We start from the raw sequence: 27,301 nt of genomic DNA, 5'->3' as shown, positions 1-27,301 counted from the left end.
GAGTACTGAACGATCCCTTTGAAAGCGTGGTGTATTTCATGGTTCATTGGAGACACAACTGACTCTTTGTTACTGGTTTCTAATGAGCTGCTTTTGAATCTCTTTCCTGCTCTGTATTTATTTGGCAGTGTTTATGGCTGTGAAAAGCACATAATGGATTCCTTCCACTTGGCTTCTATTTACATCCGAAGAAGAGACAAGCTTTTTTCTTTTTCTGGTTCACATGCTCGGATGTAAGACAGTGAAAGATAACAAAATAAGAGTATACTTACACTCAACAATCTCATGATTCTGCTTTATTCAAAATGATTTTAATAAAATATCCCATTATGTGACCACTTCTGTGGAAACTAACGCAATCAGATAATGATCAGATGATCAGATGTGATGAAGATTATGTAGATATGGGAGTGGTGGCTTGGCGGTTACGGCTCTGGGTTACTGACCGTTAACTAACTGTGGGATGGTATTGTAAGGAGGAAGTTGATTTAGCAAGCCATTAATTACTGTTTAATTCACCACATAGAGAGGATTGCCAGAAGACTCTTGAATCGTCCAGAAGGAATGTTAGCTTTACTGCGTGTAACGTGTCTACAACACTGCAACAGATTAAGGTGCAGTTTTTGTGTAACATATTAGGTTTTGAATTTTACATGCGTTTCTATGGTCTAATCATGAGCTATTTGTAATTAACCATGCACTGATCCTCATTCTATCTCTCGGTCTTTCTCTCTTCCTTTGTAACCAATACCACTCTTACCATTACTGTACATCCACAGAAAAAGACAGAGAGAGAGAGAAAGATAGGGTGGGATGGCAGACAGTTTGTGATCTGAGCCTTGGTATTTGTGACTTAATGTATTAATAAGTGATCTTTAAAAATTGTGACCCAAATTGCATATTACAGAACCACATGCAAGTGGTATGTGCAATTTCTTGTGGATGTAGGAACATCACTCAAAGGATTTCCGGTTTTGGCATCACACTTCCTGAGTTCCACAGGAAAGGACTGAGTGATAAAAGCATGGTGTGAACCCTCCATTGCATGCCATTCCTCTCCAGCCTGTTCACAGGGTGATGCAAAAACTCACCAGAATTTTATTTTTTGTTTAAAAAAAATAATAAAAATACTGAGCTTAAAAGAGGTTTAAAAGAAATGATGGAGAGGCGACTTAAATCACCAAGCCACTCACATCTGCACACAACACAAGATCAATGAGGAGCCACGTGGTTTTAAAAAGGTGAGTGAGTTCTGGAAATTACGCTTCATGTATTTTCATCCTTTCCTAGAATAATAAATCATCTGAAATATTTATTCATATTTATTTCTGTTATTGTTCATTGTTATGGAGCACTGTCTTCACTCCCATTGGTAGTTGCTAGACATTTGCATAAAGTTAAACTTTTCTCAGTTTTATCACATTGCTGGACACGCCCACATCTAGTTGCCAATGGGCGCTGATGCTCATGGTGCCAGTTCTCATTAATGAAAATGACTGTACATGTGAACGTAGTTTAACATGTTATGTTGTTGTTGTTTTTTCCCCCACCCATATAACTGCAGGGGAGAATTATCCTCCTAACTTTCAGCAACAGCAGGCAGAACTGTTCAGAATTTCTTTGGGAGTGGTGGTGGGAAGAAAAAACTCAATTTGGCAAGTTTTAAACAGTGATTAGGCAATTAAGAAATCTAGATATATCTATTTGTATAAATCTTAATCGACGTGATTAGAATAGATTTAATTGCCTTTCTTTACTGTGGAGACAACGTCCCATCACATGCCTCTCAGTCGAGCCCTGTGGATATACAGTATGGTTCCCAAATTCACAATGATAAGCAACCTGTAATTTCACACAAGTACCCCTCATTGCAGAACCAAAAGTCTGAGGGGTGTACTCAGACCTGATCCAGCCTAGAAGTTTGGTGTGTTTTCCTGTATTTCAGAGTGTTGGATCAGGTCCAGCGCCACCTCCTGGACTTTTGATTCTGGGCCATCTCACTGCAGGACACCCCTTAACTCGGGCCTGGGTGTAGTGTGTTAGACTAGACGCGTTCCTTACAGTGACTTTGAATCACTCTTTAATGACTCGTTGTCTGTGTAGTCTGTCCTGCAATGACAAAATATTCCACATTAAAATGGAAGTGCCCGTTAGGGAGGCCCGCAAGGAATACTTACTGGCGCGAAATAACTGACTTTTATCAGTTCAGTTTGGAGCGCACAGTGTGTGTGTGTGTGTGTGTGTGTGTGTTTGCGTGCGTGCGCGCGCGGCGGAAAGTTTTTTTTTTTTTAAAGCCCCCCCACCCCCCGCGCAGTTTTTGATAATCTTTTGGCTAGAGAACTGCATGCTTCCAACACACACACACACACACACACAGTTCTCAAAAAGGAGCAGTAGGATGGAGTACCGTTTGCCGCGCCTGTACCAATTTTTATATGTGCACTTATAGACGTATTTTGTTCAAACCTAACGAATTTAAATACACTTCCGGTTGTGTGTTTGTGGGAATTTCGGATCTGGGAGCACGGAATACACTCCGTGAGACCGGCGGAATCCGTAAGTTTGGAGCACGCACACGCACGCACGCGCCCGCACGCACGCACGCGCGCGCGGTGAGGATCCACTTGCAGCAGAACTGTTGAGTTACTGTCCAGAGGTTTTGTAGTGGGGTGTGTAACTGAGGTCCAGGTGTACGTCCGTGCGGAGGTGCAGTGGAAAGCATGGTGCTGCACAATGCGTCTGATATTAACATTTAAAAAAAAAAAAATTACTTTTAAGTTTGTAGCTCATTACACAAAAAACTGACCTCAGTATCGCCTTTTAAAATGAGTATGAATTCATTCATATATGATGCAGGGGTAATTCTCTGTAAAATGCATCGGGTCTTTGGTAGGATCGAGGTGTGAATTTTAGCCAGAAGGGTTAGATGAAGTCTAATCTCTTCCTCTGTGGTGGTGTGTGTTAGAAAGGATGTCCTTAAGAATGCTGATGGTCTGAAGTTGCTGATGTGAAATCCCATCTCTCTCTCTGGCAGTTATCTGTTATATATATATATTAAACCGATAATACACAGCTGCTCTTCTAAGTGATCGTTCATCCTAAGAAGCCAGAAAGAAACCACTGTTTATCTGTTTGCATTAGTGTTATATAATATTTTAGCAAAGTGATCAATAGCATTCTGTGACATGAAACATAAATCTCTCTCTCTCTCTCTCTCTCTCTCTCTCTCTCTCTCTCTCTCTCTCAGATAGCAGTAATACTTGGAAAGCGGACCTCTTCCTGCCAGAGGCACCATAAACACCACACTGACAGAAAGAGAGGGAGAGTGTGTTTGAGAGACAGTCAGTGCCTGTGTGTGTGTGAAAAAGAGGGAGGGATGTATGGCACAGTCATACTCTCTTCTTTTCTTTTCTCCCTCCATGCAAGTTGCACTCCACAGTTCCACGGTCATCATGGGTATCCAGCATTTTTAATTATTATGGTGTGTGTATGTGTTTGTGTTAATTCAGACATGCTGAATTAATAATATTAATAATAATAATAATAATAATAATAATAATAATAAAGTCTACTGCTCCTGCTGTGAGTTTGGCATGTTTATTGCTAAGTTTCAGTGGAAAATGAGCCATTATGCGGATTTGAAGAAGCTTCTCATCCTCTTCATGTGTTGTTGGATAATAAGATTGGTCTATTCAGTATGCATGATGGCACAAAGTATACTATGGTTAAGTGTTATTTAAAGGTGTATTCATAAACCGGGCAGTCCTAATGCAAGTAGTGTAATAAACAGATGCTCAGGATCTGATTTCACTGCTCCCAGCTCCCTCCACTAATGCGCGCTCTAATGCAGCGCTCTGATTGTGAGATGCAGATGTTCCTTATTACTCAGTGTACCTTGTCTGTGTTATAACCATTTGCTAACTCTTGCGTCAGCTGGATTATCACCGTCTGGTTTTTTACTATTTGTTTCGGCCTTTATTGTGTATGACGTTTTGCTTGGTTTTTTTGGCTATGATTTTGGATGGTGTTTACTTGTCATAGTGCCTACTCAAGCAGAAACATTTACACAGCGTGTGGGACTCCACCACCGTGGTGGCAAACTACCACAGTGGTGCAGTTGTCATGGCCAGAGTCACAGCCCTAGTTACATGTTGGTGTTGTCCAGTGAGACAGGGACCTTTGAAGCATGCACCTACTCAGGTAGCTGATCTACAGTCCCCTCTGAAACTATTGGAACGGCTAAGCCAATTCATTTGTTTGTGCTATACACCAAAGACATTTGGGTTTGAGGTCAAAAGATGGATATGAGACAAGAGTTTAGGATTTCAGCTTTTATTTCCTGGTATTTACACCTAGATGTGTTACACAACATAAAACATAAAACGTTTTAGCATAGAACAGAGAAGCCTTGAAGTAAATAACACTTAATATGTGGTTGCATATCCCTTGCTGGTAATAACTGCATCAAGCGTGCGACTCATTGACGTGATCAGATTGCTGGTTTCTTCTGTTTTGATGCTTTTCCAGGCTTTTACCGTAACCTCTTTCAGTTGTGGTTTGTTTCGGGGGGGTTTCTCCATTCAGTGTCCTCTTCAGGAGGTGAAATGCATGCTCAATTGGGTTAAGGTCTGGTGATTGACTTGTCCAGTCTGAAACCTTCCACTTTTCTCCCCGATAATGTCCTGTGTTGAGTTGGCAGTGTGTTTTGGATCGTTGTCTTGCTGCATGATAAAGTCCCTCCCGAGTAATTCATTTCTCTGTGTCACGGAATTCACGTGATGGAGGTTAGGACAGATGCAAATGCAGATAAGAGCTTTATTATATGAGAGACAGGCAGACGAATGCAAATCGTGAGACACAGACGTGCTCTGAGAATGAGGGTTAGAACAAGATCAAAACTAGGACACAACGGCTTGGTATACGGAACACACACGTGATCCTTCACAAGGACTAGTGTTCAAACAGGGTGATTGTGTGTGAGGTTGGATGCAGGTGTGCGTGATTAGAATGACAGTGAGTGTTCTGGGAATTGCGGTCCATGGCGGCCATGTTTGTAGGCTGCAGTGCAGGATGAGAAATGTAGTCACTGGTTTGCTGTGATACGACACTTCTGTAAATCTGCAGACAAAATGTTCCGGTAAACTTCACAATTCACTCTGCTGCTCCCATCATGAGTTCCATCATCAATAAAGATTAGTGAGAATGTTCCAGAAGCAGCCATGCAAGCCCAAGCCATGACACTACCTCCACCAGGTTTCACAGATGAGCTCGTATGTTCTGGAGCTTTCTTTTTCCACTCTTTGGTAGAGGTTAATCTTGGTTACAGAACTTTTGTGGCTCATTTCTTTGTGAATTCCAGTCTGGCTTTCCGATGCTTACTGCTGATGAGTGGTTCCTCTATATTTTTACTCTCAGAGTCTTGTTTGAACGGTGGATTGTGATACCCCTGCCCTGTGGAGGTTGTTGGTGATGTCGCTGACTGTTGTTTTTGTGGTTTTCTTCACAGCTGTCACAACGTTTCTGTCATCACCTGTTGTTGTTTTCCCTGGCCGACCCGTTTGCTGTCTGTTGCTCAGTACACCAGCGGTTTCTTTCTTTCTCAGGTGGTATTGACTACGCTCCCAATGTCTGTGCAATACCCCTGGTTGATTTTTCCCTCTTTTTTCAGTTTCAAACTGGCTTTCATTTTTCCCATAGTCAGCACTCCGGTCTTCATGATGGTTTATCCTTTTTAACAACAACGGCAGTCTTCACGGGTGAAACTGAAGGGTAAAACACAGAGTAGATTCTCAGAGCTATTTTGTTTAAACAGTCAGTCTAACATTACACACCTGGGTGACAAGAAACACCTCAGTCACGTGTTCCGGTATTTTTACTCACCCACAAATCGGGTGGTCTGATACAACATGTGCTGTGTTCTATGTCATTTAACACATCTACATATAAATACCAGGAAATAAAAGCAAAAATTCTAATCTCTCTTCTGATCTCAAACCCAAATGTCTTCAGTCGTGGCCTGGCCGTTCCAATTGTTTCGGAGGGGACCGTATGTGCCAAGACAGCACAAAAGCTTTATGGTTTTGGGTTTGTTTGATTTGATTCGTTTATTCTTAGTATTTGTTGAACAACTTTGTGTGTGTCCTGCAGGAGGAGAGTATGTGTTGGGAAAGCCGACAGAGTAGTGTCCAGAACGGAATCCTTCCTCCAGCCTATACACAAACCGTACCTCACCATGTGTCTAAACCAACGCATCTGTAGCACATACAAGTAGGAACACAAACAAACGCTGGAACTGATCAGTCTCCGGTTGTGAGTATGTGTGTATGTATGTGTTGTAGATGTAAAGAACAGCCGAGTGATGTGTTTGTGTGGGTGTAAAAATCTTTCCTGTTCTGCATACAGTTTTACCAGCTTGGTGGTTATCTTATTAATTAAACCCTAAACGTCTATCTGATGCACGTGTTTCAGGACAGCGTATAAAGTCTCCTACAGACAGGTGAGCCGGACAGAGCTGAGCCCTCACGTGTACTCAGAATGCTGTCCAGGATGGCGACGTGTTCACTCAGTCAGCTGTAATCACGGTAACACACCCAGAGACTCTGTAATGCATTGTGCACACTTATACAGATCTGGTGGAAAACGTTGTTCAGATACCACAAAGTGTTCAATCTACACTGACATTCCTGTTATTTACCCCACTCCAAGACCATTAAAATGGCTAGAGTGGTGCTTGAAAGTTTGTGAACCCTTTAGAATTTATACATTTGTCCTGGATCTGTATGATTGTCTACATGGACTGATTCACACTTGGTACTCTCGAATGCAGCGGCGTTTTGTCTCAATCTGTCAGACAGTTTACAGCAGCAAATCTGTCTCTATATATCATAAAATGCTTGTGTGTGTGTGTGTGTGTGTGTCCCTGTTTGGATGTGCATGTTTCTACAGCGTTGTGTGTGCAGGCATGTCTTAATGGTGGATCCTGCACAAGGCCAAATCACTGTGCCTGTGCCTTTGGCTGGACGGGACGCTACTGCCAGATAGGTGCCCAAATTCACACATAAACACACAACACCTTGAAATGACCTTGACATACTACCAACAGATATTTTTTATTATAATGCTTGCAAGAAATCTGATTATTCCTCAAAATATTTCTTCCTCATACTATTTCTTTGACTCAAACTAGAATCAATTCTAGAAATAATTTGACACATACGTACAGATGTAATTCAGATTACATTTACATTATATTAATGTTGGTCACACACACACACACACGCACTCCCACACACACACCCACACACACACACAGACGGAACTTATCAGACATTTTCAAGTGTATAAAATCCTGAAAATTACTGACCATTAGCTGAAACCGAAGCATCCATTTCAAAATGATGGCCTCTTTGTAATGGTCTCTCTCTCTGTGTGTGTGCTAGACGTGGATGAGTGCAAGGGAGCACATGGTTGCAGTCATCATTGCATTAACTCTGCAGGAAGTTATCATTGTGTGTGCGCTGATGGATTCCGTCTGGCTGAAGACAGACGATCTTGCGTAAGCCTTTGTGCTCTTCCTCTTCATCCAACAGCAGCCGGCCATCCCGAAGCAGACAGTCATCTATCTACACATAACAGTAGAGGTGAGAAATTCACTGCACTCACTGCAAGAGATGACAGCCCTGAACGCTGTGTGTTATACATCGACCCTGTGATCCACTACAGATTTGGGCTAGGAGTCACTGAATATTCAAACTAAAAGTCAAGATCACACTGCACTAATTTTAGCCCGAATTTCCCTGATGCCGTGTCCCCCCAGCTCAGCAAGTACCCACTGAACGCTTCTGTTATGACTGCGCATGTCGTCTGAGCAGTTCAGCAACATGACTTTCACAGTTTGCGAGTTCTCTTCAATGAATCGTGTAGTGCGAGTCCCTCTGCGGCTAGTGGCGCGAACAGTGCTAAGAAACAGCCAACGGGAGTCTAAGAGGCAATCAGGTTCCTCTGCTGTCGTGCACGTGAAGTTATTTCATACATCAGTTTGTACTGAATGGCGAGGGCAAAATGTAAACACAATAATAACGCTTCTATGAGAAATGATTTGGCGTGTCATTCCCAAAGGGTCAGTTAGCAAAAGCAAAAACAAAAACAATCACGACAGGATACCACGATAGTTTTTTTAGTACTCTACTTTCAGTTATCTTTGTAGAATAGACAATCATCACACCCACGTGTCTCCCCAAGCAATCCCTTCTCCACATTTCCCTCTTAATTCTCTTTTGTCTTGTTCCCACACAATAAAGCGACATGATAGTCACATGATCGACAACACTTCCGATCAGATCAGACGCCGTGTCAGGCCAGTTACCCTCTGGTGTGGACCAGGCAATACTGTAAATACTGTAAATACTGTAAATACTGTCACCACAGAATGAAACCGTATGAGATCGTGAAAATCATGAAACTTGGCATGAAAGAGAGAGAGGAAGAGAGAGAGAGATTAACAGTAGTGACAGAGAGAGAGACAGACAGACAGACACTAGGAAGGAGAAAACATAACCGCCTTTTTTATCCATCACATGGAATTCCAACCTCTCTTTTTTCTTTCTATTTTATTAAACCTGGTTTTGGTTAAACCCCTCCCCCTTTCTTCCAGACCATGTATTCTATATCTATTTATCTCTCTCTCTCTCGCTCGCTCTCTCTCTCTCTCTGTGCACATGTTTAGCCTCACTTTCTTGCAAAACCCTAATGACACACATCTGGGACAGATTGTGAAGATATGATGTATGTGTACACATAATGCCAAGTCAAATCTAACTTGGATGTGTGTGTGTGTGTGTGTAGTATGTAAGAGACTGGCCCTCATTCAGGCCCCGATCAGGACCCAAAGCAGTGGAGCTGTTCTCTGATTGGTTTGGAGTACAGCCAGTTAGATATATGCTACTGGGATTACACTCTCCTCTTGTTACTTAGTGATTTGTGTAACACTGTGTGTGTGTGTGTGTGTGTGTGTGTGTGTGTGTGTGTGTGTGTGCGTGCGAGCGTGTGTGTGTGTGTGTGTGCGTACCTATTTGTAAAGCACTCATAACATTCCTGGGCTGGGGTTTTGTCTGTATAAGAAGGAAGGCTGGAGTGTCATATTCTGGCTGACGAAGCCATGAAATCCGCTGCAGATTCTGGAGAAGTTAACGTGACGGCTTTTAAATGCAAAACAAAGAAAATAATGGCAAATACAAGACGTAAAATGGATTTTAAAAAAGGGCTGTGTTTCTGTGGTCTCAGGGCTGTTTCAGCTCTATAGGGAATTTAGGGACTGCTTATGCAGACTATTATTTTGCTACAAGTTTCTTTAATAAAACGTCTACAAACTTCTTAATAATGCAGGGTCTTATTCAGAGTGGAGTTAAGTGCGCATGGTTAGGATGTAAGGATTAGGACTGAAATGTCAAGCATTGGTATTCAGACCTCGGGTGTAAGTAAAAACCTAGACAGTACTGAGACGTGTGTAAGACGTGTGTGTGTGTGTGTGTGTGTGTGTGTGTGTGTGCTGGACGTGCTGAAAACACAGGGTTATTTCAGATACACTTGATCCTCACCATCAACATCGTCATCGTGGTTTATGGCAATCTGCCTTCATTTATTTCATTTATTTGAGATACATTAGACATATACCATTAGATATTCCTTTGAATTTGATTGGATAGACATCTATTAAATATTTGGGAGCGTTTATTTGAAAGTGGGAGGGGTTTAGAACTCATGAAGGTGTATGGTTGTGTATGTGTTTGAAGGTGGAGATGTGGGACTGGTGGCAAATGTTACAGAAGAGGTCCAGATCCTCAGGAATAGAGTACAGCTGCTGGAACAGGTAATGCACACATCATGTATCTGTATACACTCGGTACCATATGGACTATAAATTCTGTACAGACTAACAACTTCGCGTAGCCAACAGTTTGGAATAGACAATCCACATACCAGTGGGTTGGGGTTTTATTTTGAGCGGTTGGAGGAAACCAGAGAACCTGGAGGAAACCGATGCGAGCACAGGGAAGACATGAGGAATTTTGCACCGCCGGAGCTCAGCGTTGAACCGAAGACCTTTTGGTACCAAGAGGGAAAACCCACACAGTGATCTCACGAAGTTCTATTTGAGATGAAATAATAATTGTTTTGATACGCCTCAGGTTTCTTTTCCCCCTGGAAGTTTGGGGAAGTTATATGAATAAATCTGTTCATTATTTTCGTGAAACATTTCTCACGATAAAAGACAACAATAGGTTGAAAATCATTCCTGTGTCTCTCTCTTTATAGAAACTGGAGATGGTTCTCGCACCGTTCTCCACTTTCTTTTTGTCAGAGGAGGACATGGCCAACAGAAATGGCTTCCTGTTAGACAGGACTGATTTCCTGTCAGACCAGACTAACTTCCTGTCACACTCGCTGCGGCAGCTGGACAGAATAGACTCTCTCAGCGAACAGGTCAGCTTCCTGGAGGAACGCCTTGGATCATGTGAGTGTATGTTATGCTCAATAAAAACAAGTAATAACCTTCCGTGGAATCTAAATACGTTACGCGTGTCATCAGTCGGCTGTTGCTGATCAGGTGTTCCCAGTCAGAACTATAATTGGTAACTTTCTACTTTCCCCTTTTGACCCTTTTTTTTTAAATATAAAGTGGGTGGGTGTAACCTTACAGACTCCTCCCACAGAGCTTTTATCAAAATGATGTGTTTATGCATCAGCTACTGTACCAAAAGCATGGTTTGTTATCGTCTCAGTAAATAGTCTGATGTTGCAACTGAAAATGTTATTCGGGGCGGAAAAGGCAGACATGTGATCATGGCGGCAGTACGGAGTGGCGTCAGGTTTGCAGTCCTCGCTACACACGGTCACAATGGCATATTGTCCCATCCTTAATGTGCTGGTATCTGCGTATAGATGTTTTTCACATTATGGTGACCATTTCCCATACTTTTTCTATTCCAGGCTCTTGCCAAGAAAACTAGATGATCAACAAAAACAAGGTACACCTGCAAAATGCAACCGGAACACAGCCTGCCTTCAACTTCAGGAGAAAGAACAGCCCTGGAATCTGCACTACAGTCGTCACTTTACGACTTCGTCATGTTTAAACAGACCATCATCAAACCGGTAGACACTATACGGTCAATAGTACGTGGACACCTGACCATCACACCCGAGCATGTGAGCGAGGCAAGCAGAATCTCAAGCCAGGCTAACGAATATAACTGAGTGATAAATCTGTGATCTTACTTGCAGCCAGCGCAGTTGTCAGAAGAACTGAGAATCCAGCAGTGTGGTGATATAAAGTATGCACGCGGTCTCTCATGGCTAAACAGCTTTTACAACAGCCCTATCAGTACCTCTGTGAGACAGATAATTCCTGCAAAGACAAAAATACTCATGATTCAACACGTGCGCGTTTCTATGGGCGACAAATTTTCTGCAATTTTTGACATTTTTATACTCGACGTTCTCTTATTTGTCCGTGTGACCATACAGCTGTATTCTGTGGAATGAATTTCTATTCCCAGTTTTCTATTGCTTAGATTAGAAGGATGAAGTGCTTCGTGTAGATCAGTGTTGGCAGCATCAATAACGGCATGCTTATTCATTTATCACTGTAATTCCTTATCAGCTTTTATCCCGCAGCCATTCGTAATAAAGCCCGTTGCGGTGTGGATTATTTCTACGTAATGATATTTTACCACTGTTCAGACATAAAAGCACAAATTCAGCGCAATGCAATGAAATGCAAAAAAAAAAAAAAAGTTTCCCATTTGGAAAAAAACAAGGATTAGATTTGTTTTAATCGAAGGTATTTTACACAGATCCACTGGACCTTTGTGTATAATTTTAACGTAATATCAGATTCTACAGTGGGCTTTCACACTGAACATTTTGTCTATTTGTTACACATATTCATCAAAACAGACCCGACCGGATCATATACACAAAGTAAAGATGTTGCACAGACTTGTTTGCTTTAACGCAATAAACAGCATTTATAACGATCACCAGTTTTTAACCAGTATTAGTTAACCAGTTCTCTTAATAAAGGGCTCAGCGAGTGTATGTGGTCACCTGACATTACACCCATATCACTGTTTGATGTTGAACATCCCATTAATGAGTTGGACCCCCCCCCCTTCCTTCCCCCTCCTCCTCCCCCAATGCTGTTATAGTAACGTCCTCTCTTCTGGGAAAGCATTCCACTACATTTTGGAGCGTGGGTGTGGGGATTTATCCATTCTGCCACAAGAGCATTAGTGAGGTCAGGCACTGATGTGGGGTAAGGAGACCTGGTCTGCAATTTGCATTCCAATTCGTTCCAATGGAGTTAAGGTGAGAGATACGTGTAGGCCACTCGAAACGTGGCAAACCATGTCTTTATGGAGCTGGCTTTGTGCGTCGGAGTACTGTCATACTGGAACATCTTTGGGCCCCTTAGTTCCAGTGAAGGGAAACTGTAAAGCTACAGCATACAAAGACATTCTACACAACTGTGTGAGGAAGGCCCACATATGGCTGTAAGGGTCATGTGTCCAAATACTTTTGGCCATATAACGCCTGTTAAAAGTATTTGAGATCAATTGATTCCTGCTTTTTTTAGTTCCAGTAGCAAATGAGATTTGTGGATCACAGCTGCACTGGCAGAGGATCTAGGAAAGAACAAAAAAACCCTGAACAACTGCTTGGCGTTCCAAATGAAATAAATATTTATTTCAACCCAAATGAAATGGAAAAACAGGTATGGAAATGCCTAGTTTCAACAACAACAATAAGCACAGTTAAAATGTCAAGCAAATATTTCAACAAGAAGAGATAAACAAGGAACGACTTCAAATCTTTTTTTTCCTGTGGTTTTCAGAATGTTGACCGTACAGCTACGTTTCCCAAAAATGCTTCCAAAAATAAAACTTACACCTTTTTTAAAATCATATCATGTCCCCAGTCCAAACCGAATAAGTCAATTTAGTAAGGTACGCTTTAAATTTGGTTATTCATGACTCGCATTCTCACACGAGATGAACTAGACCAGTATTCGACCTTCAAGACTCTCATCCGCCACTGATCACGAATCGACTCACAGTGCTGTGACTGCTAGCTGAGAAACCTCACACACACGCCAGAGATACAGTTTAGAGCGTTTGTTTTGGTACCAGTATGACAAACGGCATTTTTTAAAATTACAATTCTGAATAAACAATTAGTAACTAAAAGGTTATTTTTTTAAAAAAAACTATTATTTTCACAGCCGGCAGCATATTAATTTAGCAGTATTAAACATGAATACCAAAGGTTTTGTAATTATCCAGACATGTAGTACAGATCAGGCCAGAAACGTGATCTAGCGTATGCATGCATGTAGATAGCACGTGTGTGTGGTGCTAATCAGATGTCTCGGAACGACTTGTCTACGAGTTCAGTGTGCCGGATCGGACGCGCCGTTAGGGAACCGGTCCTGAATTGTTACTTTGAAATGCAACAAACAGCCCAAATCTGTTTCAACTCCAGGTGAATAAAAAATAGCCAGATGTGGAGGATACTGTTTAATCTGGCAACACTGAATAAGTTTATGACACAGATTAAGGGCATGACGGTAAAGCAACCAGCACCAGGAACGGCTATTTCTAATTCACAAGCAAAATAAATTATTAAATACTACATGTTAATAGGCTGTATTTCATTTCCTTTTTTCCAGGAGCCAATATCCATAGTACAATCCAACACTGCAGTTCATGTAAATTACCTTTGACATTTAAAGCTAAAGAGGTACCTTTTTCCAAAACAAGGAACAAAAGGTAAAAAGGCAAAAAGGCTGAAATACACAAATAAATAAAGCTAAGCAACAGAAAGGCTTCGTTTTTTGTTTTGTTTTTTTTAAGTGCAAACTCCAATGAAGAGGCTTATTAAGGGAAAACAGTTAGCAATACTGCGTAAAATCAAGTGGAAAAATTCCTCCCAATCTGCCAGCGTCTGCTTTATGGGGTAGGATTGGAATGGTAGAAGTTTGTCACTGGTGGTAGTTACATTTAAGGTACACTTTTAATTGGCTGGGTCCTAAGGCAGGACTGATGGCAAAAGACAATAAAACATGAACCAAAACAAGATGAAAAATGATTACTTAAAAAAATAAAATAATTAAAAAAAAAAGACCTAAAAGATCAGCTACAAGTAAATGAATAGCAGGGAATAGGCAAAAACTGTAAAACATGAGAAATTGTCCAGGAACTTAAAAGCGAAGGACAGACAAAGCGTCCCAAGGCATGCATGATAAATGCACATCCACAAGAAATCTTCCTTTCTGAAACAAACATATTGTAAAAACGCTCCAAACAGACTGTCTCCAATAGGCAAGGTCAAAGGTTGTTGCCCTCAGTTAACGCCACACCCATGCACTTCCAAAAGTCTCAACGAGAGACGAGTGTATTTGAGTGTATGTGTGTGTGTGTATTATATATATGTATATGTATATATATAGGTGTGTGTGTGTAATGTGGCTTTATATTGACACTGAAGAAGATGCTGGAAGTGTCTAGTTGCCACAGCAACCGTCAATCACCACGACTGCAAAGTCTCGAGCCGTTAGAGAGCGGTGCGGCTATGAGAGGCAATGAGAGAGAAACAGTAGATGGAGTCACCAAAACGCTCAGTGATTGGACGGCCCATTGGACTGAGATTGGCCGGAGATTTCAAGGAAGGCAGCACGCATCACGCCATACGACCGGTCACAGAGCGACGTCACGTCGTCTGACGTCAAGCCTTTTGTCTCAATCTTGGGGAGGATCTTCAGAGTGATCTTTCCTATAAGAAAATGATGAAAACCATCATTACCATTAACGACATAGCACACCAACCAATTTTCCACATCCCAAAGGGTCCACTGCCGAAAGGTGTTCCTTCCACACACTCGTTTTCTGGCTCATTGATGATTGTTTAAGAATGCATGTTGTGCTTTTTGGACAAATTAATCTGACAAAAATAATAAATAAATAAATAAATGAATGAATCAAGACTGTACACTGGTGAAAACCATGTATGATGAATAAATGTGCCAAAGTTATAATGCATAAAGTCTTTCACCTGATTTGAACTCTTTCTCCTTCCGTAGGTAGAAGTTGCTATAGGAGGAAAACACAATGGGGATGATGGGTGCCTGTGTGTGTTTGAGAGAGAAAGAGGAAGAGAGAAAAGAGAGACAAGGTCAATTGCTGAAATAAACACAGACGGGCCATGTTATCTTCCCAGGCTAATAATAGCCCAAGGTCAGCTCTCTCAGCTGGCACTGCTAAAAACTGAACTACAGCCCAGAGTTCCAGTGGAAACTTCTTGGGAAACATGGGTTCCTTCTAAAAAGATCCCATGCCAGCAGAGAAGGTGTGCGTGATCTCAAGTTAATGTACTCAAAAGGAACAGTGGCGCCTCCTGGTGTTCACTAAACTCACCCGTGTACATCCACAGCAGTCACATCTTCCAGAATAGTGAGGTTCATACAGGGTCACAGGAGATTTTTTACCATCTGTGATTGTGGAGTTCTATACATGTAAACCTGATTTATACAATACTTTTAAATAAATAAAACCGACCAATAATTAAATTACCGACATTTATTTAGTCTTGGATATTTATTCAATACGCTCTTGTGTTAAAGTGACCTGAATGGGCCACAAGTTCTATTTCAGCTGCATCATGTGTGCCTCTGGAGCATGGATGGTAGCTAGAATTACAATATTAATGATCGGATAGAGAGATACAAGTTATATATAAGATAAAAATCTTTCGACGGTGCACTGGTGCTTTAATTCAGCGCAAGCAGCGCTTCACTGCTGCGGCGTCCGGTGTAGAATTTAATCAGTGCAGAGATTACACACTGCAGTTTTGTCGTCATTCCACACAAGACATCTTCTTTACACACAGCACAAATTCGTGTTTTCCCGCCCTCTTTTGATTGACAGGATATAAACGGCCCTGATCATCGGATGTTTCGAAAATATCTACACATAGTTAGGATCCCATGTGTGTGTGTGTGTGTGTGTGTGTGTGTGTGTGTGTATATATACACACACATCAAACACCTTTTAAATTTAGTTGTTTTATAACCAACTATTTTTTAAGACCAATAATTTCAGGTCTTCGAATAAAAAAAGGGAAATAAAATAAAATGTGTGGTAGCAACAGTATTTGGGTCCATGAAAAGCTTGAGAACTCTTGATTTACAGTGTAATCAGCACTAAACAAGCTCTGTGCTTGGTGTTAAATGTGAGCCACGTACCTGGGCCTGCACTGCTAGGTGGAATGCGCCCTTCTTAAATGGCAGAACATCACCTTTCTGATTCCGCGTTCCTTCAGGAAACACCCACAGGCGGATCTGCAAAGACAGACAAATATAGAGAGCGAACTGTTCCTGTCAGTTATATTTTTATTTCATTTAAAATATTTTGTTTCAGAATCCTACATCATCAGTATAAATAGTTCTATACTAGTACTGCCAGAATGGAGAACAGTGGCGCTTGAAAATTTGTGAACCGTTTAGAATTTTCTATATTTCTGCATAAATATGACGTAAATCATCAGACTTTGTTAGAAGTCCTAAAAGTAGACAAAAAGAACCAAATGAAAAAAAAATGAGACAAAAATATTGTACTTGGTCATTTATGTATTGAGGAAAATGATCCAGTATTACATATCTGTGAGGGGTGAAAGTATGTGCACCTCTGCTGTCAGTATGTGGTGTGACTCCTTGTGCAGTAATCACTGCAGATAAGCGTTTGGGGTAACTGTTGATCATCTGCACGTCGACTTGGAGGAGTTTTATCCCGTTCCTCAGTACAGAACAGCTTCAACTCTGGGATGTTGGTGGGTTTCCTCACATGAACTGCTCGCTTCAGGTTCTTCCACAACATTTCTATTGGATTAAGGTCAGGACTTTGACTCGACCGTTCCAAAACATTCACTTTATTCTTCTTTAACCGTTCTTTAGTAGAACGACTCGTGTGTTTAGGGTCCTCGTCTTGCTGCATGACCCACTTTCTCTTGAGATTCAGTTCACAGACAGATCTCCTGACATTTTACTTCAGAATCCATTGTTCCATCAGTGATGGCAAGCTGTCCTGGCCCAGATCCAGCAAAACAGGCACAAACCAAGATACTATCACCACCATATTTTACAGATGGGATTGATGGGAAGGTTCTTATGCTGGAATGCAGTGTTTTCCTTTCTCCAAACATAACATTTCTCATTTAAACCAAAAGTTCTATTTTGGTCTCCTCCATCAACAAAATATTTTTCCAACAGCCTTCTGGCTTGTCCACGTGTTCTTTTTGGAGAGCGGTGACTTTCTCCTTGCAGCCCTGCCATCCGCACTACTGTAGTTCAGCGTTCTCCTGATGGTGGCCTCATGAACATTAGCCAATGTGAGAGAGGAATTTAGTTGCTTAGAAGTTACCCTGGGTTCCTCTGTGACCTCGTGGACTATTACACGTCTTGCTCTTGGAGAGATCTTTGTTGGTCTCCGCTCCTGGAGAGGGGAACAATGGTCTTGAATTTCCTCCATATGTACACAATCTGTCTGACTGTGGATTGGTGGAGTCCAAACTCTTCAGAGATGGTTTTGTAACCTTTTATAGCCTGATGAGCTTCAACAACTCTTTCTGTGGTCCTCTGGTCATGCCAAGATACACCTCACCAAGCGTGTTGTGAAGATCAGACTTTGATAGAACTCTGTTCTTTAAATAAAACAGCACACTCACTCACTCACACCTGATTGTCAGCATAGTGATTGAAAACACCAAGTATAATATTTTGTCTCATTTGGTTAATTGAGTCCTTTGTTTACTTTTCTTTTTTTCAGGAAAATCTGATGATGTTTTAAGTCATATTTATTCAGATATCTAGAAAACTCTAACTTTCAAGCACCTCTGTATATCTGAATAATAAAGAATAAAATACATGTTAACAGTTCAACATTTCTAAAACTGGTCGGATGAAATCTGTGAATGATAATTGTTTATTACATTTATTTATAAATGAATATCCATCATTTATTCTTTTAACTCCGCACAGTTTTAAATGAGGTCATCATACTGGAGGTGACTTAAAGGTTCGAACAATGAAAACGAGACAAATCCGGACAGCGTCCCACCCAAGGACGCCAAAGAGCAAAGCTGGAAGAAATGAAACTATACATGTTGAACAACTATACAGTTTTAATTATAAAAACAATTCTTGTTTTAAATTAAATTTCACCCCATGGCTAATTTGAAGGTTTGCGGAGCACACCTTGTCGTGCAGCATGACCTTGGCAGTGTCGACCATGACACTCTTAGCATCACTAGTTTTCTTGCGGTTGATGAACACGATGCCCCCCAGCCAGCAGGCCATGCCCACTGTTCCTGCCCACAGCAGCTCCTTCTTGGCAATAGTGGTGCAGCGATCAGGCAAAACCTCCATCAGGCCTGCGTGGGGCAAAAGAACCAGGAATTAACTATCAAGATTGGGCACAAACAGAAATCTTGGGTGATTAGATCTCGGGTAGACAGTTGACACAGGTAGCTGTTCACAAGTTATTTTCACATGTCTCAAATGCATTTTCTTATGGCAAGTTGTGAGTAAATTTCCAGTGATGATATAACCTCTGAACATGGCTAGTTTTTAGTTATTCAAGGTTTTATCCAACCTTCTACTCTCCAATCTTTCCACGTTATGAAAAATTTACCCCTGCTCATTCATACGATCATCCAATAAACCATTAATAGGGTACAGGTGTTCCTGTTAAAGTGGCCAGTGAGTGTATATACACCACCGAGTGCATTAGTGTGTGAATATCTGAAAAGGGGCCTGATGTCTCATTCATCAGTCTGAACACCGACTGCCATGATGTCTTCTCTGATTTATTTTCCCCCTCGGGATAAATGAAGTCTATGTATCTAAGAGCTCAGAGAGAAGTGCTGGCACAAAATCTCTCTCTCAATTTTCACACAAATCCCCTCAAATTCACGCAGGGATTCAGATTCAATTAAAAAGGTTGTTTCAGCCTGTAGAGGGAGCTGTTTACAACATTTGAAATAAATTTATTAACGCGTTGGTGTTGAGCTTATTACTGATATGAACAGGAATAAGAGAATTAACGACATCGGACCTCATCTATCAAGCTGGATATGAACAGATTTATTTGTAAATTGTGTTTACTCAAGACATTTGGTATGCAGGAAAATCCTCCAAGTCCAGAAAAAAAAACTTGACGTCCTACCCAAGCTTCCGAGTCTTTTCACTTCACACGAAAGAAGACTAACAAATGTACATTCAAATCATATCATTTGCATGGATTACTGCACTTTTATATGTGGATTATACTATACTACCATCCTCATGCTACTTCACTTAATCGGGGACTAACAATACCATGGAGAAAATTTTCGTTTTAGTATTATTGGTATTAAAAAGAATATGAAAAATAAAGAAAAAAAGTGAGCCAACACAAACCCATAGATTAGAACAAATAAAACTACACACAGCCGTAAGCCATAAACGAACGTCTCAACTGAAGGAAGCCTTCGCTCTTGCTGCGAGTGAAAGGGAAGAGATGTTTAAGACCTGTACGCTATTTTCGCAGGATGAAAGTTGGCTCATCCATCGAGACACTTTAAAAATAGCGGTTCCCCTGTGTGACGCACTTGGTGTGTAGTTTAGATCTTTTTTTATTTCTCCTCGGTTTTCATGACCACTTCCACTTCCTTTATTTAACTGTTTCTGTAATTTCTCTCTAGATTTTGACGTATTCAGGTGCTGTTAAATAATACATATGTTCATTGGCATGAGCCTAAATAAGAAAAGAATCTCACTGTGCTGTAATGTATGTGTGATCAATAAGGACTCATTAAGAAAGACTTTTTTGCCATTTAATCACTTCAGCACTGTGAGACGCATTTAATGGTGTCAACGAACGTAAATCAGCTGTTGCCATGCGTACGCCTGGTAAACTACAGGTGATCCTCTTCGTTCATCAACATACGCACAAACTTTTGCAAATCTGGCAGAAAACTTTGTTTGGTTTGGGCTCATGCAAAGATTTCTACACAACTTCACATTTTGTTTACATTCAAATAATTTTGAGTCTTTTTATCATTTTCCAATAAACAGATACACGATCATAGTATCAAGTATCATTTTTATACTTGGGTCTAAACATTTAGGTCTAAAGAGAGAATACATTATTTTGTGTAAGTGTGTGTGTGTGTGTGTGTGTGTGTGTGTGTGTGTATACCCAGCACATCAAGAGATGACTGATGGTTGGAGATGATGACATAAGGCCCCTCAGTCTGCAGGTGTTCCCAGCCAATGATCTCAAAGCGTAGACCCAGGAAGTACTTCACATGGCGAACCAGGAAGCGAATGATCCTATTGTAGAAGCAAAAACAATCACACATGGGTTGGCACTTAAGTTTGTTGAAATTTAGTTCCAATAGTATTCAATCTGGAAGAAATGTGGTTTTGTGGTACTGCAAATAGCCCACTATTTTACAAGACTCATATTACATGCTGCTTCCTGATGATAAACATCTGAACATCTCAAGCACTCTGATGAGAGGTAAAGGCAGGACAGAAGAATAGTCAGAAGAGTAGGCCAAGAGCCAAGGACCACTCGGAAAGAGCTCCAGAAACACTCGGAGGCAGCAGGTGCCATCGTCACAGAGAAAACAACAGGCAGTGCACTCCACTGCTCACGCTCACTCGCAAGACTCCATTACTAAAGAAAAGGCATGTTTAAAGTTTGCTACAACTCATTTGGACAAGCCGATGAAACACTGGGAGAGAAAAATGTAACTTTTTGGCGGTCATACTACACACCATGTTTGGAGAAGAACTGGCACTGCACATCTCCCTAAAAACACTACACCAACAGTGAAGTGTGGAGGTGAAGCATCATGGTATGGGGCTGTTTCTCATCACATGGTACTGGCAGACTTCATATAACTGAAGGAACGATGAATGGAGATCTTCACCGGGAGATTCTTGAGAAGAATCTGCTGCCATCCACCAGGATGATGAGGATGAAAAATTTCCAGCCTCAGAAGTACTCTGCATGCACAGCTTATTGAAGGAGTTTTGTCTGAAATATTTCTTCCATGCGAGTATATGTAACTGCTAGTATATGCGAAACTGCTAATCTCCAGGGACTTCACACACAACAATCTAGACTTATCAGAATCGTGCGTAAAACAAAAAACATCCAGTGATCTGCAGTTCAGCCAGTCTGGCTCAAACTGACAACGTCTACAGTAACTCAAACTCAAACTCTTTACAATCACGGGACGAAATGCATGTCAGAGCACACACCACGCCAAACTCCGAGGCAGAAGGGTTACAACAGCGGAAGACCACATCAGGTCACATTCCTGTCAGCAAGCACACAAATCTGAGGGTACCGTGGGCACAGGCTTAATGAAATTAAGATTTTAAAATAAGAAAAAACACTTCCTGCTCCTTATCCCATCTTCTCAAATATGTTTTTCCACAAATGGGTTGAAGTGTGCCCTGGACCTTCAAAGAGCCAGATATATTTTTGTAATGATAAATTTGGTATGTGAAACATGTTTCAGTATTTGTGAATATGAGAATTAGTATTTAAACAACAGGGTATTGCTGTCACAACACACGTCATGTAACTGCACTGTAAAATAACCCGTGTGTGACGCTGAGTTCGGTCTATCCAGGACCTTTGTACATACATAGATCCATATCTTCTAATAAACCGCAGCTGGAATGGTGTGTTGAGGACAAAGTGCAACTACACGGTTACACATGGCCTTGACAGAACAGAATATGACCATCACTATTCTATACACATAAGCAAACTACAAAAAAACAACAAGTAAATAAAGTTACAGTAAAATAAAGGTTCCTGTTTCCTGAATGCATGATTGTCTGAATAACCGAGCAAGTACTGAGCGCATAAATGAACATACTTTTCAGAAGGTCGACGTTTCTGTATTATAAATTCTTTATTCCAATATCTTGAGATTCTGGATTTTTGAGTTCCGTGAGCTGTAAGCCGTAATCGTCGAGGTTAAAACAAAACAAAAAACAAAAGGCTTGAAATTTCACTTCTTGTGTAATGAATCTAGAATACATTAAAGTTCCACTTTTTGAATGAAATTACAGGAAAAACAAACTTTTCCACGATATTCACACTTTTATTTATTTATTTATTTATTTTTTTAGAAGTGTGTGTGTGATTTTATATATATATATATATATATATATATATATATATATATATATATATATATATATATATATATATACACACACACATACATACATACACACACACACACACACGCACATATATACATGTAAAAATGATGGAATCACCACATACTTTTTTTTAACTTCGTAGCAAATAAATCAGATGACAATTTATTGTTTAATAGCTGAACATTCTGGCTAGTGAAACATACCTCAAACAAATAAAATTAAATTCCTTTTTTTTCCAGATTAAGTACAGGAAAAAAACAAATTATGGAATAATCAAAATAAATTTTTTTAATTTTTTTTTAAATAAAATAAAATCACAACTAGCACTTTGCTGCTCCTCCTCAGGCGTTTATGACAGAATTTTATGCCTGAATTCTTCGAGGTATGAACTTGACTAATGAAAAACAATATTCTCTATCAAGCTGGTTCCAACTTTCTGGAATAGCAGTTGACAGATCAGATTTGCAGGATGGACACTTGTCATTGACCGATTTTTTTTTTTTTTTTTAAATTTCCACCATTTATTTTCAGTTGAGATCCGGACGGTTTGCTGGCCATGTGATTGAGTTGCTGTGCCTTTCCTGAAAAAAAACGCTTTAACATTCTTTGCTCTGGGGCAAGATGCGTTATCATCCTGAACAATGACTTCATCATCACCAAACCTATTTATCACCAAACCCCGAATCATAATCGAGACTGATATTCGATTCACTGTGCAGCCCTAGTGTAAGTGTGTAGCACGTCATTAGGGACAAAACTGAATGTGTCGCACATCATAAAAGACAATCTTAGCATCTGTTCATTTTAATTGGAGGAAAAAATGGATACATTTTGAGCTTTTTTCATCTTGCGGGTTTAAAATCTGGTCGTGTCACACGTCACAGGCAGTGACATGGCAATGTACTATAGTACATCGGTGTCTCTTAATTATCCGTGACAGCACGTGGTGCTTTCCTACAGATGTAGTAGATGAGAGAGGTTCAAATGGGGCGCAGGTGTTCGTTTCAGTGGCGTAAGAGTTCCGGTGTGTTTATTCGGGAGAGCTATGAGAACTGGATGACGGTGGGCTTCGGACTTGCTCGTGAACGCAGTTTGCGTCTACACGATGATGCGGTACTCGGTCCCGAGGACTTTTCCATCCCTCCGAATGAGGTGTGTCTCGTTTTTAACATGACAGTTTTACTTGCCTTGTGAGCGAATTAAACCGTGACTACAGAAGAAAACAAAACAAATGCGGAGACAGCGCGGTTGGGATAAGTGTCGGAATGGTAGCTCGCTAATAGGCTCAAGCTTTTCACGAATAAAAGAGGGAAGGCTCCTCCCTTCAGCGCAGACTCTCGTGGCATAGTTTTGCATCTGACCGCTAGCGGATAGCAGTCGCATGCAAAACTGTGCAACGAGAGTCTGCATTTTCAGCTTTACTGAATGTCAGCGATATTTTTGTAGCTATAGCTCTATCCACGCAGACAGACTCCACCCTCTTCATTACAGTTTTTTTGGCACAGGCTTCATACACCAACTCAACATAATTGACTGGTCGTCTAAAGCTGCCCACTCGGACAATGCTAAGGGGCAGAATATCACTTACTGCCATCTTTGAGATGACATGCAATATCTTTCTGACCTGAACGAATAACATTTTCAAGCTGGGTCAGTGAACGTCATTATGGTACCTTGGTTCGGCTTTGTTGATCTGCTGTCTGATCAAGAGTGTTTCCTGGATGCTTTAGTCTTAAAGAAAAACCCAATCCTGAAACATGAAATATGTTTATATTATTTAAATCAAGATGTATGCAACTCAGTAATACCACAGCTGCTGTAAGTTACGTGTGCTGTGGTGTGTGTGGTTGACGACCACGCCAGCTAGTTAGTGATCTGCGAGATGACACTCACAACGGCTTTGATCAAGGATGGCAGTACTTATATGGAGGGTGACGCTTTGGAACCTTGTGTGTTTGAAGCAGAGGACACAGATGAGAAGGCTGCTCCTGAGATGAAGTAACAGTTAATGCTTCCTAGGTCTCAGAAGTGAGAAACTGGAATTTGGAATGGTGTCAATTCAAAAAAGATCTCCGTGACAAATTTAGCGACTTTTTGAGCACACGTTAATGACCGTATTGAACTCGATAAGGCTGTCCAGCTCACGTCACAGCTACTGATAAACTGTGGAGAGCAGATTCACTCCTCTCACCAGTGTACAATCTCTGACCACATTGCGCTTGCAACCAATCACTGATCACCATTGTTCCCAATGACCACTCACTCATTTTGCCCCGCCCTCAGACTTCTTCGTTTTTAAAAACTCTCGTCTTGGAGACGGTAATAAAAGCGAGTACCGTTTCATTATTACTCACTTTTCATGACTACTGACTGGAACTTTTTGTCTGTGTTCTTGATATAGTAAGTATAGCTAATATTTTGCATACGCGTTAACAGTTTTGGCGAGTTCTTTCTATACGAAACAAACGACTTAAAACAAATCTATTCTAATCTGTCATTTTCTGTTCTGATAAAATTATATTCCAAGTGAAAATATTCCATGATGCCAGTGATCACAATAGATAAATGAACATGCAAACTAGTACATGAAGTCCCCTAGCGACTTTATGAGCATGCTTTAACTATCATACTCGGTCGATCTGGCGACACTGCGTAGAACCTGTTACATACGTACGTCGCAAACAAAATCATGAACCTCATTCGTTGGCTCGGAGTCCGTATTTCCTCACAGTTACCCAACAACACCGCTCTCAAAACAACTCACAAGTACGATTTCACAAGACCAGCGGTCTTCGTGGGTCTAGAATAAAGATCAGTTGAGCTGTACAGTGGCTCTCCAGTCCAGTATCTACCTGGGGTGTGCATGGGGGGATATATGGGGGGGGATAACCCTGTTCAAATCCACTTAACACCAGTTGAGCATCAAGTTGATTCTAAAACAACACAACTTTCTGCCAATCCAGAAAAGGTGTGCATTGATGCAAATGTCTTTCATTTCACCTCATATTTTATAGTTTGTAGTTTTTGCTTCTAAGCAAACATGACATAAACACTGTTACATAACATCACTGTGAGCACGTTAAAGAATTTAACCTTAGGCCTAACTGGTAGTTTTGTGTCGCCACTTGACAGTTTTATAGGGAGTGAATACCTGACTGACAAGTGAATCAAATAAAACTACCACAGTACACTGGGAATGTCAATCCGGAGGCCATGACTGAGAACATAGCTTAGCATAACTAGCAAACTGGTTGGGGTCGGCTTGTGCAACACCAGGGAACATCTGGCTGTCCAAGCCGAGATGCCAGACATTACAATCGTCCATTCATCCATACAAAAGGCTTCACACGAGAGACACGGAATCATCTACAACTGACGTATTAGCTACAATAAATTAGCCACGTTACGGCTGGTCACTACCACGTCCCAGTGTTTCCTCTCAACTGAATGGTTTAGTCAGAAATACACACTCGGTTGTCTACTTAATCCGTTATACGAGACTGAAACCCAGCCTGGTTTTGACGCGTGAACATTTAGCACAGTTGGCTAACGGCGCGGTGCAACGTCGAACAAGCCCCGTTGATTACTCACCGCATATTCTCGACGTCCCGTCCACCGCTTTTCAGGATGCAAATGGGGATCGCGATCATGGCCAACAGCATCATATAGGCGACGTAGAAGCATTTTTTGAAATAGTAAACGAACGTGGAGCTGGTCCAAAACAGGACCGGCACGACGAGCAGCGGCAGAAACCACAGAACCTCCATGCCTCCTCCTCCTCCTCCTCACGCTCACATTCACACACACTTATCAGTCCTTACTGTGTGTAATAGGCGAAACCTGAACGACGCCTACATTGGACTTCGCTTCGATAAAACTCTTGAGCAAAGGCGACTACGTCAAAGCAGGCGGAACAGAAATGCCAACCAGAGGGAGACGAAAATGGTGTTTGACAAAACGCGTGATGAAGTCAGTGCCTCTGTAACGGTGAGGAAACGGAGGAGGGGGAGGGGGGCTTCTCCAAACAGGGCACACGCGGCAGAAGCGCTTCTATTCACTTCCGGGTTGTCGTTGTTTACCTTCCACGTCATGGTTTTAAGGTGCGCTTGGAGACTACTAACCTGAAAGTAAAGCAGGATGTTGCCTCTATTGTTGTGATGATGTCTTTACATAACGCACTACTACAATCAAAGAACGTAAGCTTAAACAAGGTCATACGTTTGAACTCTCCAGAACATTCCAGCATCCTTATTCCTTTATCTAGACTGTAGCGTACTATTTTACAGTCATGACAGGAAATTTAGCAAACAGCTGTGGATTGCTTCACTTCACGCACAATAACTATCTGAATAATTAATATGTGTAAATGTCATTGTGGGGAATCTGTTCGACAGGACAGGGGCGAGGAGCACGTTTCCTCCCTATATATAAGGTGGGAAATATGATCATGGAATTTTGAAGAAAAGAAAAACAAAAATAACTAAATACCAAACGCATACGCTAAACTGTTACACATTACATATATACAAAATCATTCAAAACCTGCCAGTGGGTTTTCGTCTAGAAAAATCTCTATATGTCACACTGTACTGTATGTTCTCATTCTAGAGTATGCATGTACATAACATGTAGGGTAAGCGCTTGTGTATCTGTCTTACTAATTTATCGTAAACTCCCCCCAGCCAAGCAGAACTACGACCCTGGAAACCAAGAGCTGCTGGCCGTAAAATGAATCTTGGAGGAGTGGTGGAACCGGCTCGAGGGGGCCGAACACCTGTCTCATCTACCCTGACTACAAGAACCTTGAATATCTCCATTCTGCCAAATGCATGAGCGCACAGACAAGCCTGCTGGCTTCACTCCCTCTGTCTGCAGCTGCAGCCTGGTGGCAGTAAAGCCACCAGTATAGTAGCATATACCCCTCCTAACATTTCCATAAACTCTTTTTCAGCAGAAGATGCTGAAATTATCCAGATCAGGAACACCAGTTTCCAGAACAGCTTTTTTTCACAAGCT

At 41.2% G+C, this 27,301-nt stretch overlaps 2 protein-coding genes across 2 annotated transcripts; one reads left to right on the top strand and one right to left on the bottom strand.

Moving 5' to 3' along the window:
* The first annotated feature begins 2,369 nt into the window (after window positions 1-2,369).
* On the top strand, window positions 2,370-13,255 carry egfl7 (EGF-like-domain, multiple 7). Its single transcript, XM_053648549.1, has 9 exons — window positions 2,370-2,556; window positions 3,248-3,456; window positions 6,148-6,267; window positions 6,469-6,581; window positions 6,946-7,041; window positions 7,440-7,640; window positions 9,792-9,868; window positions 10,315-10,513; window positions 10,990-13,255. The coding sequence occupies exons 2-9, from the start codon at window positions 3,377-3,379 to the stop codon at window positions 11,007-11,009; spliced, it is 906 nt and encodes a 301-aa protein (XP_053504524.1). The 5' UTR covers window positions 2,370-2,556; window positions 3,248-3,376; the 3' UTR covers window positions 11,010-13,255.
* Window positions 12,720-27,024, bottom strand: agpat2 (1-acylglycerol-3-phosphate O-acyltransferase 2 (lysophosphatidic acid acyltransferase, beta)). The gene is made up of 6 exons (XM_053648551.1): window positions 25,877-27,024; window positions 20,292-20,425; window positions 18,308-18,483; window positions 16,301-16,396; window positions 15,112-15,184; window positions 12,720-14,832 (listed from the first exon to the last, which is right to left on the bottom strand). Exons 1-6 carry the CDS (start codon window positions 26,050-26,052, stop codon window positions 14,678-14,680), a joined length of 810 nt encoding a protein of 269 aa, XP_053504526.1. The 5' UTR covers window positions 26,053-27,024; the 3' UTR covers window positions 12,720-14,677.
* Window positions 27,025-27,301: the final 277 nt, after the last annotated feature.

Source organism: Ictalurus furcatus, chromosome 18, assembly GCF_023375685.1.
Source record: "Ictalurus furcatus strain D&B chromosome 18, Billie_1.0, whole genome shotgun sequence".
NCBI classification, from domain to species: Eukaryota; Metazoa; Chordata; class Actinopteri; order Siluriformes; family Ictaluridae; genus Ictalurus; species Ictalurus furcatus.
Note: the sequence above shows the minus strand (reverse complement) of the source record. Positions and strands in the feature narration are given on the sequence as shown.

What these genes read in the sequence shown, in the direction of transcription:
- egfl7 (XM_053648549.1), top strand. Translation starts at nt 3,377, where the DNA reads ATGTATGGCACAGTCATACTCTCTTCTTTTCTTTTCTCCCTCCATGCA. An exon ending in CAGTTCCACGGTCATCATGG is followed by an intron (nt 3,457 to 6,147) that starts GTATCCAGCATT and finishes TGTGTCCTGCAG; the next exon opens with GAGGAGAGTATGTGTTGGGA. An exon ending in CGCATCTGTAGCACATACAA is followed by an intron (nt 6,268 to 6,468) that starts GTAGGAACACAA and finishes CACGTGTTTCAG; the next exon opens with GACAGCGTATAAAGTCTCCT.
- agpat2 (XM_053648551.1), bottom strand. Translation starts at nt 26,052, where the DNA reads ATGGAGGTTCTGTGGTTTCTGCCGCTGCTCGTCGTGCCGGTCCTGTTT. An exon ending in GTCATCTCTTGATGTGCTGG is followed by an intron (nt 18,484 to 20,291) that starts GTATACACACAC and finishes TGCCCCACGCAG; the next exon opens with GCCTGATGGAGGTTTTGCCT. An exon ending in AGGTCATGCTGCACGACAAG is followed by an intron (nt 16,397 to 18,307) that starts GTGTGCTCCGCA and finishes CTGTCTTTGCAG; the next exon opens with ATCCGCCTGTGGGTGTTTCC.